General features: G+C 45.5%; 1 protein-coding gene across 2 annotated transcripts; it reads left to right on the top strand.

Moving 5' to 3' along the window:
- Positions 1 to 3612: 3612 nt before the first annotated feature.
- Positions 3613 to 5191, top strand: LOC121570467 (C-C motif chemokine 20-like). Of its 2 annotated transcripts, none has more exons than XM_041881930.2 (4): positions 3613 to 3783; positions 3981 to 4080; positions 4373 to 4450; positions 4653 to 5191. In XM_041881930.2, the coding sequence occupies exons 1-4, from the start codon at positions 3705 to 3707 to the stop codon at positions 4693 to 4695; spliced, it is 300 nt and encodes a 99-aa protein (XP_041737864.1). In that variant the 5' UTR covers positions 3613 to 3704; the 3' UTR covers positions 4696 to 5191. The 2 variants fall into 2 exon arrangements, with proteins under 2 accessions (XP_041737864.1, XP_041737863.1); XM_041881929.2 differs by having other exon boundaries at positions 3978 to 4080.
- Positions 5192 to 12244: the final 7053 nt, after the last annotated feature.

Below are 12244 nucleotides of genomic sequence, written 5' to 3'. Positions count from 1 at the left end.
TGCTTTGGGGGTGCTTTGCTGCATGAGGGACTGGTGCACTTCACAAAATAGATGGCATCATGATGAAGGAACATTATGTGGATATATTGAAGCAACATCTCAAGACATCAGTCAGGAAGTTAAAGCTTGGTCGCAAATGGGTCTTCCAAATGGACAATGACTCCAAGCATACTTCCAAAGTTGTGGCAAAATGGCTTAAGGAAAACAAAGTCAAGGTATTGGAGTGGCCATCACAAAGCCCTGACCTCAATCCTATAGAAAATGTGTGGGCAGAACTGAAAAAGCGTGTGCGAGCAAGGAGGCCTACAAACCTGACTCAGTTACACCTGCTCTGTCAGGAGGAATGGGCCAAAATTCACCCAACTTATTGTGGGAAGCTTGTGGAAGGCTATCCGAAATGTTTGACTCAAGTTAAACAATTTAAAGGCAATGCTACCAAATACTAATTGAGTGTATGTACACTTCTGACCCACTGGGAATGTGACGAAAGAAATAAAAGCTGAAATAAATCATTCTCTCTCCTATTATTCTGACATTTCACATTCTTAAAATAAAGTGGTGATCCTAACTGACCTAAGACAGGGAATTTTTACTAGGATTAAATGTCAGGAATTGTGAAAAACTGAGTTTAAATGTATTTGGCTAAGGTGTATGTACATTTCCAACTTACCAGTAAGGGTAATGGAATAAGGGTTAAGGCACACTGGTTTCCTGGGTGTTTTTTTCATTTGAGTTTCTGATTTTAGTATAGATACCTCCTTTTTGATAGACATGTGTAAAATATTGCTAATTATCACGAATAAGTGATAAAAGGAGGGAAGTGTAGTGGAATTTTACTGTGTCTCTTTCTGCTTTTTCAGTGTCTCACACTTATCATACATGTTTGACCTGTGGCATACTTAGAAATGTGCCTGTTGTATACAGACAGGGTGTCTGAGGTTTGCTCTCATAAGGTTGGCTCAGCAGGAGTGGAAATATTGGCTGAACGCCCAGACAGTGGTTGCCAGGTTTTCTCCTCCTCTGCAGTCGGTTTCTGTGAGCAAACGCTTTGCTGAGAAAGGATGCACTTGGCTATCTTTGTGTAACCCGTAGCGATAGTATAAATATGCTGAGGGGGAAATACCTCGTCAGAGCTTCTAACAAAACTCCACATGAAGTGTTGTTTGTCTGTAATCTCTCTGCTGGCGTGAAAAAACATACATTAATTTAAGCTTGACTTTGGGGTCCTTAGTGGTAATTTCCATGATAGAACCTCAAGAGTTAACCAATCCTGTGAACGGGTTAGGCAACTCAGGTGTCTATGCATCAACAGCAAAGTTAGATAAGACAGAAGTTTCTGAAGTAGGGCCTTGTAAACACAAAGGGAGTAATGTAGAGATCTACAGGTCTTTAGTGAAGTCCAGCCAACCTTTTGATACAAGATGCAGTAATGAGTATCAAAACCGTCACCTGTAACAAAATGAAGGGCACTATGGTAGATGGCATCCAAAGGTTTAAGAGTAGTAGCAGCTGCACTTTGATAAATAATATCACCATAATCTAGAACAGATAAAAAGGTTGACTGAATAATCTGCTTCCTACTGCTTAGAGAAAGGCACAATCTGTAGAAAAGGCCAACTTTAAATCTTAGCTTCTTAACCAGCTCATCTATTTGTTTTTAAACGTCAAATCCATATAAATCCAAATGCCAAAGTAATTATATGCGGGAATTCACGTTTGTTCGATTGGAGAACCATTTAATGTAATTCATCTAAAACAACATTAATTAAAACATTTCCTGAATTAAGCACAAGTTTTAAATCAGCAAGGGATTCCTGCATTGCTATAAAATCTGACTGTAGTTTTGATACAGCCAGATCAACAGTCGGGGCCATTGCATAATAGTATCATCCTCATACATATTACATTTACAATTTTTAACAGATTGACCAACGGTGTTTATATAAATAGTTAAGAGAACAGGTCCCAAAGTCGACCTCGGTGGTACACCTTTATGCACGTCAAAGATATTCAGACTTAACCCCATCAATCACGATGGCCTGAGTTCTGTCACTAAGATAATCATGAAACCATGAACAGGCGTCAGAGCTCAGGTCTACCGAGGACAACTTAGTCAATAAAATAGCATGATCAACAGCATCAAAAGCTTTTGACAGGTTCACAAACAAAGCAGCACATTTAATTTAAGTGTCCAAAGCATTGATAAGATCATTAACAACTAAAGTGGATGCTGTAATAGTGCTATGCCCAGGCCTAAACCCTGATTGGTTTACATTCAAAATACATTTCTCAGATAAAAATGAGCAAAGTTATACATTTACCAAGGATTTGAGAATTTTTGCTAGACAAGGAAGCCTTGAAATGGGGAGAAAATTATTAAGATCACTACTATCCCTGCCCTTATGGAGTGGCAGCACAAAAGCTGATTTCCATACTTTTGGAATATTACCTGACAACGATGTTAAATAAAAAATGTGGGTTATTGAGCCAACAATGATGGGCGCTGCACACTTAAGCAGACCAGGGTCCAATTGGTCAGCTCCTGTGGATTTCTTGTTGTCTATTGCTAGCAAAGCATCCAGGACTTATTTTTCTGTAAATAGCCTAAAAGAGAAGCTTTGACTATAATTTATCTGATAATTCAGCAAGTTTCCCCTATCAGCATCCAGCCCAACATCACTGTGAATAGGCTTAGAAGTTCTTTCAAAGAGATAGCCCGCTGAAATAAAATGGCGATTAAATGCATCAATGCATCTAGAAAGTAACCTGGTTGTAATCAGGTGATATGATGTCTTCTCAACCAGAAGACCACTTTACCACCAGAAGATGATGTCATTATGATGCTGGGTAGGCCTATGTATTCTAACCATGTTGATAAATGTGATAAATCATGGACGTTGAATCTCCACTAGCAGTGGTAGAGGGGGTGGCAGGTAACCTAGAGGTCAGAGAAGCGGTCCAGCAACCGGAGGGACGGCCGTTCAAATCCCAGCACCAACTGGGAAAGATCTGGTGGAGAGTGGAGGAGCGGGTGGAGTGTTGCTGGCATCAGTAATCCTATATACCATCTCTTACCGTTGTGTCCTTGAGCAAGGCACTCTAGGGGCACTGCACTGTGACTTACCCTGTCCTCTAACCTCTCCGTGGGTTTATGTATGTGTGTGTAAAGGAAAAATACACATTTCCATGTCTCCTTAACAATGAACAATGAAGCAAATCTTATGTAATCTATTGCTGTCGATGATAGTTTAGATCCAAAATAGCTACTTCATCACAGCTGTGACGTCAAACTGAGCAGTTTGTGAGGGTCATATCCTGTTAAGTCTATGGTCATGACATCAACTCCCATTCATTCAGCTGTTTACACACCCCTCAGATAAGATTGCTCCACTCTACTCCTACACACTGCTTACATTCCAGCATTACCTTTCAGTGAAAGAAAACAACATCATTAATCAGAATAAAAACCTGAGCATACCAACAATCACACCTGAGCACACCCCCCCAACACCCCTTGCCAATACATTCCATGGCACTGCTCTCTGGAAATCCAGCCAGAGCCCTACTTAAAGAACTTGAACTCCCAGTCAGAAACACACACTCGCTCACTCTCTCTCTCTCACACACTACAGACAACTCATCTACTGAAACACTCTATCTCACTCTCCCTTCTTTCTGTCTCTGGAACCCATCTGAAGATCAGGATGCTGCGCTGTAGAGTGTGTGTCCTGTCTGTGCTGTTATCTCTCCTCATCCTCACCCTCATCCCCTCCACACAATCAGGTGAGTGCTAACACAAACACACCATACATGCATACACACCATAAACAAACACAAACATGCACACATTGTCTCTCTTTCAGACACATATGCTCTCCCTATCTTACTGTCTAGTGTGTGTGTGTGTGTGTGTGTGTGTGTGTGTGTGTGTGTGTATGTATGTATGTATGTATATATGTGTGCGCGCGTGTGCGTAGCAGATTGCTGTCTAAAGTACACTCGGCGTCCAGTGCCATGCCGAATGCTGAAAGACTACATCTACCAGACCATTACCTCCTCCTGTGACATCCACGCTGTCATGTGAGTTATCCTCCAATCACAGCTCAGCACACACTGTGTGTAGAATACTGCCTGAATGTCAATTGTATTTCCTTGATTCCTCTTGTCTTTCCTTCTCCAATGCATTTTGAGGAGGTGAGGAGAGAGGAAAGACCATTGAGATTCACTCACTATCTGTGTGTGTAATGTGTATGTGTGTGTGTGTGTGTGTGTGTGTAATGTGTGTATGTGTATGTTTGTGTGTGGATGTGTGTGTTTGTGTGTGTGTGTGTGTGTGTGTAATGTGTGTTGACATTGTGCTGTGTTGTTGCAGCTTCCACACTCGGAGGGACAAGTTTGTGTGTGCCGATCCCTCTCAAGACTGGACCCAGAGGGTACAACGCTGTCTGCTGTGAGTACACCTGTGTGTGTGGTGTGTGTGTGTGTGTGTGTGTGTGTGTGTGTGTGTGTGTGTGTGTGTGTGTGTGTGTGTGTGTGTGTGTGTGTGTGTGTGTGTGTGTATGTGTTTGTTTTGCATGTGCACATGTATAGGTGTTGTAAAAGTTGTGTTTATGTTTGTCTAACGTTGTGTGTCTGCGTGTGTGTGTTCATAGCAAACGTCAGGAGAGGAAATCTAAACTCAAGAAAAGTATTTGATTTCATGACATCGTGACCTGGAGATGACATGGAGAGGATTGGGCTCTGGACAGATGTACAGCTCTACCTTTCATTATAGAACAATTATAGTATATATATATATATATATGTTATTTACCCTATTTATGCTTTACAAACGCCTAAATATCTCAATAATCATAAAGATACTGTTTCAGGATTTCCGTATTCATACAAATCATTTAATATCTGTGGTTATTATTGTTCATCATATCTGTATTGATTCTGAGGGTGTTTGAGTTTAATATCAGTTATCAATGTTGTTGGTCTGTTTTATAAACAGCAAGTGTAGTATTTCTGATACACATGGAGAAACATGAGTACCACAAAATATTTTTGTGTTGATGTTTCCAGAGAAAACCTTTTTGATTTTGTATTTTCAAAGTATCCAAATGTGTGTGTGAGTTTTACTGATGTGTACTGGGTTGCTGTAAGCTAAGAACTATGAAATAGACAATAAAATATGTATTTGGAAAAACTGTGTTTTCTACTCTTATTGTACGTGACCGGTCCGTGACAACCTCTAAAACTGGAAATGCCATCATCATCCACACAAGAAATTACAGACTGTAGGAAGGGATATCAAACACACACACAAGCACTGCTCAATGGCTGGGATTATATTAGTCTATGGACATTACATCAACTCCATTTCATTCAGCTGTTTAAACACTGTCGGGTAAGATTGATCCACTCTACTTCCACACGCTTCTTACATTCCAGCATTATCTTTCAGTGAAACACAGGTGGCTGGTTGCACCTTAATTGGGGAGGACGGGCTCATAGTAATGGCTGGAAAGGAATTGTTGGAATGGTATCGAGCACATCAAACAAATGTTTCCATGTGTTTGAAACCATTCCATTCACTCCGTTCCAGACATTATTATGAGCCATTCTCCCCTCAGCAGTCTCCACTGCAGTGGAAGTTAACAAGATCATAAACCTGGCAGAGCACACAAAACTCCTGAGCATACCAACAGTCGCTCAACAACAACCCCCCCACCTTTGTGTGAACACGTACTAGGACCTGTACCTCTTAGGTTTCTCTCTACTGTAAGTCATCTAGTGCTTTGGAACAACTCTTCACTCCACTCTCCAGAAAGAAGATTATTTTTAGAGACCACAAAAATTATGCTATGAAATTCTACACAATGGACTAAACCATGCATGGGTATCTGATGACTTCAACCAAAGAAACACATTTTAACCAGAATTTGATGTCAATTTCACATCCCATGCCAAATTCTGCCTGCTGATTGGTCCTGTATTGTACCAGGAAGTTTGTGGCATTAGCCAAGAGGCAGCAGGCATTTAGTTACACAAACAACCAGACAACCAGTCTGTGTATTCACTTGGTCTCTCTATTTCAGTACAGTGAGGTGGTCTATAGTGTAGAAGTTTGTAGTCAACACAGGTGTGTGGCTATGATGTTTTATTACAGGTGTGTGTCTATGATGTTTTATTACAGGTGTGTGTCTATGATGTTTTATTACAGGTGTGTGTCTATGATGTTTTATTACAGGTGTGTGTCTATGATGTTTTATTACAGGTGTGTGTCTATGATGTTTTATTACAGGTGTGTGTCTATGATGTTTTATTACAGGTGTGCGTCTATGATGTTTTATTACAGGTGTGTGTCTATGATGTTTTATTACAGGTGTGCGTCTATGATGTTTTATTACAGGTGTGCGTCTATGATGTTTTATTACAGGTGTGTGTCTATGATGTTTTATTACAGGTGTGTGGCTATGATGTTTTATTACAGGTGTGTGTCTATGATGTTTTATTACAGGTGTGTGGCTATGATGTTTTATTACAGGTGTGTGTCTATGATGTTTTATTACAGGTGTGTTCATGTTTCACGTGTTCAATACGATTTCAATGTGTTGCTTCAAAGTTGCGATATTTACAGCTGTACCATGGTCATTTCAATAAATTACATTGTTAACCAGTTTATATTAGCAATAAGGCACCTCGGGAGTTTGTGGTATATATTTTTATTTTATTATTTCACCTTTATTTAACCAGGTAAGCCAGTTGAGATCAAGTTCTCATTTACAACTGCGACTTGGTCAAGATAAAGCAAAGCAGTGCGATAAAAACAACAACACAGAGTTACATATGGGGTAAAACAAAACATAAAGTCAAAAATACAACAGAAAATATATATACAGTGTGTGCGAATGTAGTAAACTATGGAGGTAATGCAATAAATAGGCCATAGTGCAAAATAGTGACAATTTTGTATTAACACTAGAATGATAGATGTGCAAAAGCCAATTCTAGATCTAACTTTTGATTGGAGATGCTTAATGTGAGTCTGGAAGGAGAGTTTACAGTCTAACCAGACACCTAGGTATTTGTAGTTGTCCACATACTCTAGGTCAGAACCGCCGAGAGTAGTGATTCTAGTCGGGTGGGCGGGTGCAAGCAGCGTTCGGTTGAAGAGCATGCATTTAGTTTTACTAGTGTTTAAGAGCAGTTGGAGGCTACGGAAGGAGTGTTGTATGGCGTTGAAGCTCGTTTGGAGGTTTGTTAACACAGTGTCCAATGAAGGACCAGATGTATACAAAATGGTGTCGTCCGCAGAGAGGTGGATCCGAGCGTCACCAGCAGCAAGAGCGACATCATTGATATACACAGAGAATAGAGTCGGCCCGAGAATTGAACCCTGTGGCACCCCCATAGAGACTGCCAGAGGTCCAGACAACAGGCCCTCCGATTTGACACATTGAACTCTATCTGAGAAGTAGTTGGTGAACCAGGCGAGGCAGTCATTTGAGAAACCAAGGCTATTTAGTCTGCCAATAAGAATGCGGTGGTTGACAGAGTCGAAAGCCTTGGCCAGGTCGATGAAGACGGCTGCGCAGTACTGTCTTTTATCGATCGCGGTTATGATATAGTTTAGGACCTTGAGCGTGGCTGAGGTGCACCCATGACCAGCTCGGAAACCGGATTGCATAGTGGGGAAGGTATGGTGGGATTCGAAATGGTCGGTGATCTGTTTGTTAACTTGGCTTTCAAAAACTTTCGAAAAGGCAGGGCAGGATGGATATAGGTCTGTAACAGTTTGGATCTAGAGTGTCACCCCCTTTGAAGAGGGGGATGACCGCGGCAGCTTTCCAATCTCTGGGGATCTCAGACGTTACGAAAGAGAGGTTAAACAGGCTAGTAATAGGGGTTGCGACAATTTCGGTGGCTAATTTTAGAAAGAAAGGGTCCAGATTGTCTAGCCCAGCTGATTTGTAGGGGTCCAGATTTTCCAGCTCTTTCAGAACATCAGCTGTCTGAATTTGTGTAAAGGAGAAGCGGGGGGGGCATGGGCAAGTTGCAGCGGAGGGTGCAGAGCTGGTGGCCGGGGTAGTGGTAGCCAGGTGGAAAGCATGGCCAGCCGTAGCAATATGCTTGTTGACATTCTCGATTATTGTAGATTTATCGGTGGTGACAGTGTTTCCTAGCCTCAGTGCAGTGGGCATTTGGTAGGAGGTGCTCTTATTCTCCATGGACTTTACAGTGTCCCAAAACTTTTTGGAGTTAGTGCTACAGGATGCACATTTCTGTTTGAAAAAGCTAGCCTTTGCTTTCCTAACTGATTGTGTATATTGGTTCCTGACTTCCCTGAAAAGTTGCATATCGCGGGGGCTGTTCGATGCTAATGCAGTACGCCACAGTATGTTTTTGTGCTGGTCAAGGGCAGTCAAGTCTGAGGAGAACCAGGGGCTATAACTGTTCTTAGTTCTGCATTTTTGAAGATTGAGAGGAAAGCACTTTTAAAGAACAACCAGGCATCCTCTACTGACGGAATGAGGTCCAGGATACCTGGGCCAGGTCAATTAGAAAGGCCTGCTCGCTAAAGTGTTTTAGGGAGCGTTTGACAGTGATGAGGGGTGGTCATTTGACCGCGGACACAGGCAATAAGGCAGTGATCGCTGAGATCCTGGTTGAAGACAGCGGAGGTGTATTTAGAGGGTAAATTTGTCAGGATGATATCTATGAGGGTGCCCATGTTTACAGATTTTGGGTTGTACCTGGTAGGTTCGTTGATAATTTGTGTGAGATTGAGGGCATCTAGTTTAGATTGTAGGTTGACCGGGGTGTTAAGCATATCCCAGTTTAGGTCACCAAGCAGTACGAACTCTGAGGATAGATGGGGGGCAATCAATTCACATATGGTGTCCAGGGCACAGCTGGGGGCTGAGGGGGGTCTGTAGCAAGCGGCAACAGTGAGAGACTTATTTCTGGAAAGGTGGATTTTTAGAAGTAGGAGCTCAAACTGTTTGGACACAGACCTGGATAGTATGATAGAGCTCTGCAGGCTATCTCTACAGTAGATTGCAACTCCACCCCCTTTGGCAGTCCTATCTAGACGGAAAATGTTGTAGTTGGGGATAGACATTTCTGAATTTTTGGTGGCCTTCCTAAGCCAGGATTCAGACACTGCTAGAACATCAGGGTTGGTGGAGTGTGCTTACGCAGTGAATAACTCAAACTTAGGGAGGAGGCTTCGGATGTTAACTTGCAAGAAACCAAGGCTTTTTACGGTTACAGAAGTCAACAAATGATAACGCCTGGGGAGTAGGAGTGATACTGGGGGCTACAGGGCCTGGGTTAACCACTACATCACCAGAGGAACAGAGGAGGACTAGAATAAGGATACGGCTAAAGGCTTTAAGAACTGGTCTTCTAGTGCGTTGGGTACAGAGAATAAAAGGGGCAGATTTCTGGGCGTTGTAGAATAGACTCAGGGCATTATGTACAGACAAGGATATGGAAGGATATGAGTACAGTGGAGGTAAACCGAAGCGTTGGGTAACGATGAAAGAGATAGCATCACTGGAGGCACCGATTGAGTCGATCTCCGCGTGTATGGGGGGTGGGACAAATTAGCTGTCTAAGGCAGGTAGAGCTGGGCTGGGGGCTCTACAGTGAAATAGTACAATAAGAAATAACCGAAATAGCAATGAGCAAGTGTCACGCCCTGGCTCTGGGGACACTGTTATGTTGAGCCAGGGTGTGTAGATCTATGTATTCTATTTCATGTTGGGAGTTCTAGTTTGCTTATTTCTATGTTGGCCTGAGTGACTCCCAATCAGAGGCAACGAGTGTCAGCTGTCAGCTGGTTGTCTCTGATTGGGAGCCATATTTAAACTGTCTGTTTTTCCCGTTGTGTTTGTGGGTTCTTGTTCTAGTTGGTTTATGTTAGACCGTTGACTGTCACGTTATCGTTTTTGTTCGTGTTTCCTTCAGTGTTAATAAATATGTTTGCATTCAACGCTGCGCATTGGTCCTCTGTTCCCGACGAACGTGACAGAAGAACCCACCAAAACTGGACCAAGCAGCGTGTCCAGGAGCCATCGCTAGCAGATCTCGGGGCAACCTCAACTGGGTCAAGCCTAGTGAGGAGCAGAGAGGGTGGACTTGGGAACAGTGGAGGAAGAGCTTCGACTGGGTCAAGCCCAATGAGGAGCTGAATGGCGGGAGTTGGAAGCAGAAGAGCGAGAGTTGGGCGAGAATTATAGAGGCCTGGCCCACGGGGAGGAGAGAACCCCAGAAAATTTTTAGGGGGGGGCTCACGACATCGGGGCAGCAGGAGGCTGCGATAGAGCGGTCCAGCGGGTTGGCAGAGGAGGCCGCCAGGTTACGGGGGCCACTGGTCGAAGAGGGGATGGAAGGTGTAGAGGCACGGCGAGAGGTACTGGGGTGTGTTACCAGTCCGGTCCGGCCCGTTCCAGATCCCGGTGTAGGGCCAGTGGTGTGTGTCCCCAGTACGGTCCGGTCTGTTCCTGCTCCCCGCACCAAGTGTACGGTGCGCGTCGCCAGCCCAGCCCGGCCTGTTCCTGCCCCTCGCAACAAGCCTACGGTGCGCGTCGCCAGCCCGGCCCGGCCTGCTCCTGCCCCTCGCACCAAGCCTACGGTGCGCGTCGCCAGCCCGGCCCGGCCTGCTCCTGCCCCTCGCACCAAGCCTACGGTGCGCGTCGCCAGCTCGGCCCGGCCTGTTCCTGCTCCTCGCACCAAGCCTATGGTGCGATTCGCCAGCCCGGCCTGTTCCTGCTCCCCGCACCAAGCCTATGGTGCGCGTCGCCAGCCCGGTCCGGCCTGTTCCTGCCACTCGCACCAAGCCAGGGGTGCGAGTCGTCAGCCCGGTCCAGCCCGTTCCTGCTCCACGCACCAAGCCAGGGGTGCGTATCGTCAGCCCAGTCCGGCCCGTTGCTGCTCCACGCACCAAGCCAGAAGTGCGCATCGTCAGCCCGGTCCGGTCCGCTCCTGCTTCCCGCACCAAGCCAATGGTGCGCGTCGCCAGCCGGTTCGGCCCGCTCCTGCTCCTACACCAAGCCAGTGGTGTGCGTCGTCAGTCCAGCACGGCCCGTGCCTGTTCTCCACACCAAGCCAGTGGTGGGCGTCGTCAGTCCGGCACGGCCCGTGCCTGTTCCACTGGTGCCTGGTCCGGCACCGGTCAGATGCGTTACGCCGGAGCTAGAGCAATCCGCTCCATCAGTGTGCAGTCCAGCTCCGGCCAGCGGGCCAGACCCGGACCAGGGGTACTTTGGGGGGTTGGAGAGGGAGTGGGGATCAGGCCCGGAGCCGGATCCGCCGCCAAGGCGGAGTGCCCACCCGGTCCCTCCCCTGTGGTATTTAGTTGGCGCGGTCGGAGTCCGCGCCTTTAGGGGGGGGTACTGTCACGCCCTGGCTCTGGGGACACTGTTATGTTGAGCCAGGGTGTGTAGATCTATGTATTCTATTTCATGTTGGGAGTTCTAGTTTGCTTATTTCTATGTTGGCCTGAGTGACTCCCAATCAGAGGCAACGAGTGTCAGCTGTCAGCTGGTTGTCTCTGATTGGGAGCCATATTTAAACTGTCTGTTTTTCCCGTTGTGTTTGTGGGTTCTTGTTCTAGTTGGTTTATGTTAGACCGTTGACTGTCACGTTATCGTTTTTGTTCGTGTTTCCTTCAGTGTTAATAAATATGTTTGCATTCAACGCTGCGCATTGGTCCTCTGTTCCCGACGAACGTGACAGCAAAGCATATTGACATGGGAGAGAGGCATAAAGCAATCACAGGTGTTATTCGAGAGAGCTAAGACAACAGCTGGTAATGGCGACAAAGTTTGGGCTGAGGCTAAACATAAACAGGATGTGGTACCGTATAAAGGAACAGTCCAGCAGGCATCAGCTGTACAGCTGAGTTATCATGAGGTCCGGTGAACAGCAATAGGAGAGTTCGGAGGTAGTTCGGGGGCTGCTACAGCACTGGCGAGCAAGAGGCCCGGCTTGCGTGTGCTAGCGGGCCGGGGCTAGCAGATGGATCTTCGTGGTCGACGTCGTGATGGGAAGCCTGTTGAAACCACATCAGACAATTTTGTCTGCAAACCAGTCGTGTTGGATCGGCGGGGCTCCGTGTCAACACTAGGAGGTCCCGTCCGGTTGACAGAGAGGTAGATAGCCGGGAAATCGGCCTGGCTCGAGGCTAGCTCAAGGCTAACTGGTGCTTGCTAAGGGGCAATGGTCATTAGCCAACGACAACAGCCATTTG

The sequence above is a fragment of the Coregonus clupeaformis genome, chromosome 7 (genome assembly GCF_020615455.1).
Source record: "Coregonus clupeaformis isolate EN_2021a chromosome 7, ASM2061545v1, whole genome shotgun sequence".
Taxonomy (NCBI): domain Eukaryota; kingdom Metazoa; phylum Chordata; class Actinopteri; order Salmoniformes; family Salmonidae; genus Coregonus; species Coregonus clupeaformis.
This window is presented reverse-complemented; position numbering and strand designations above follow the sequence as displayed.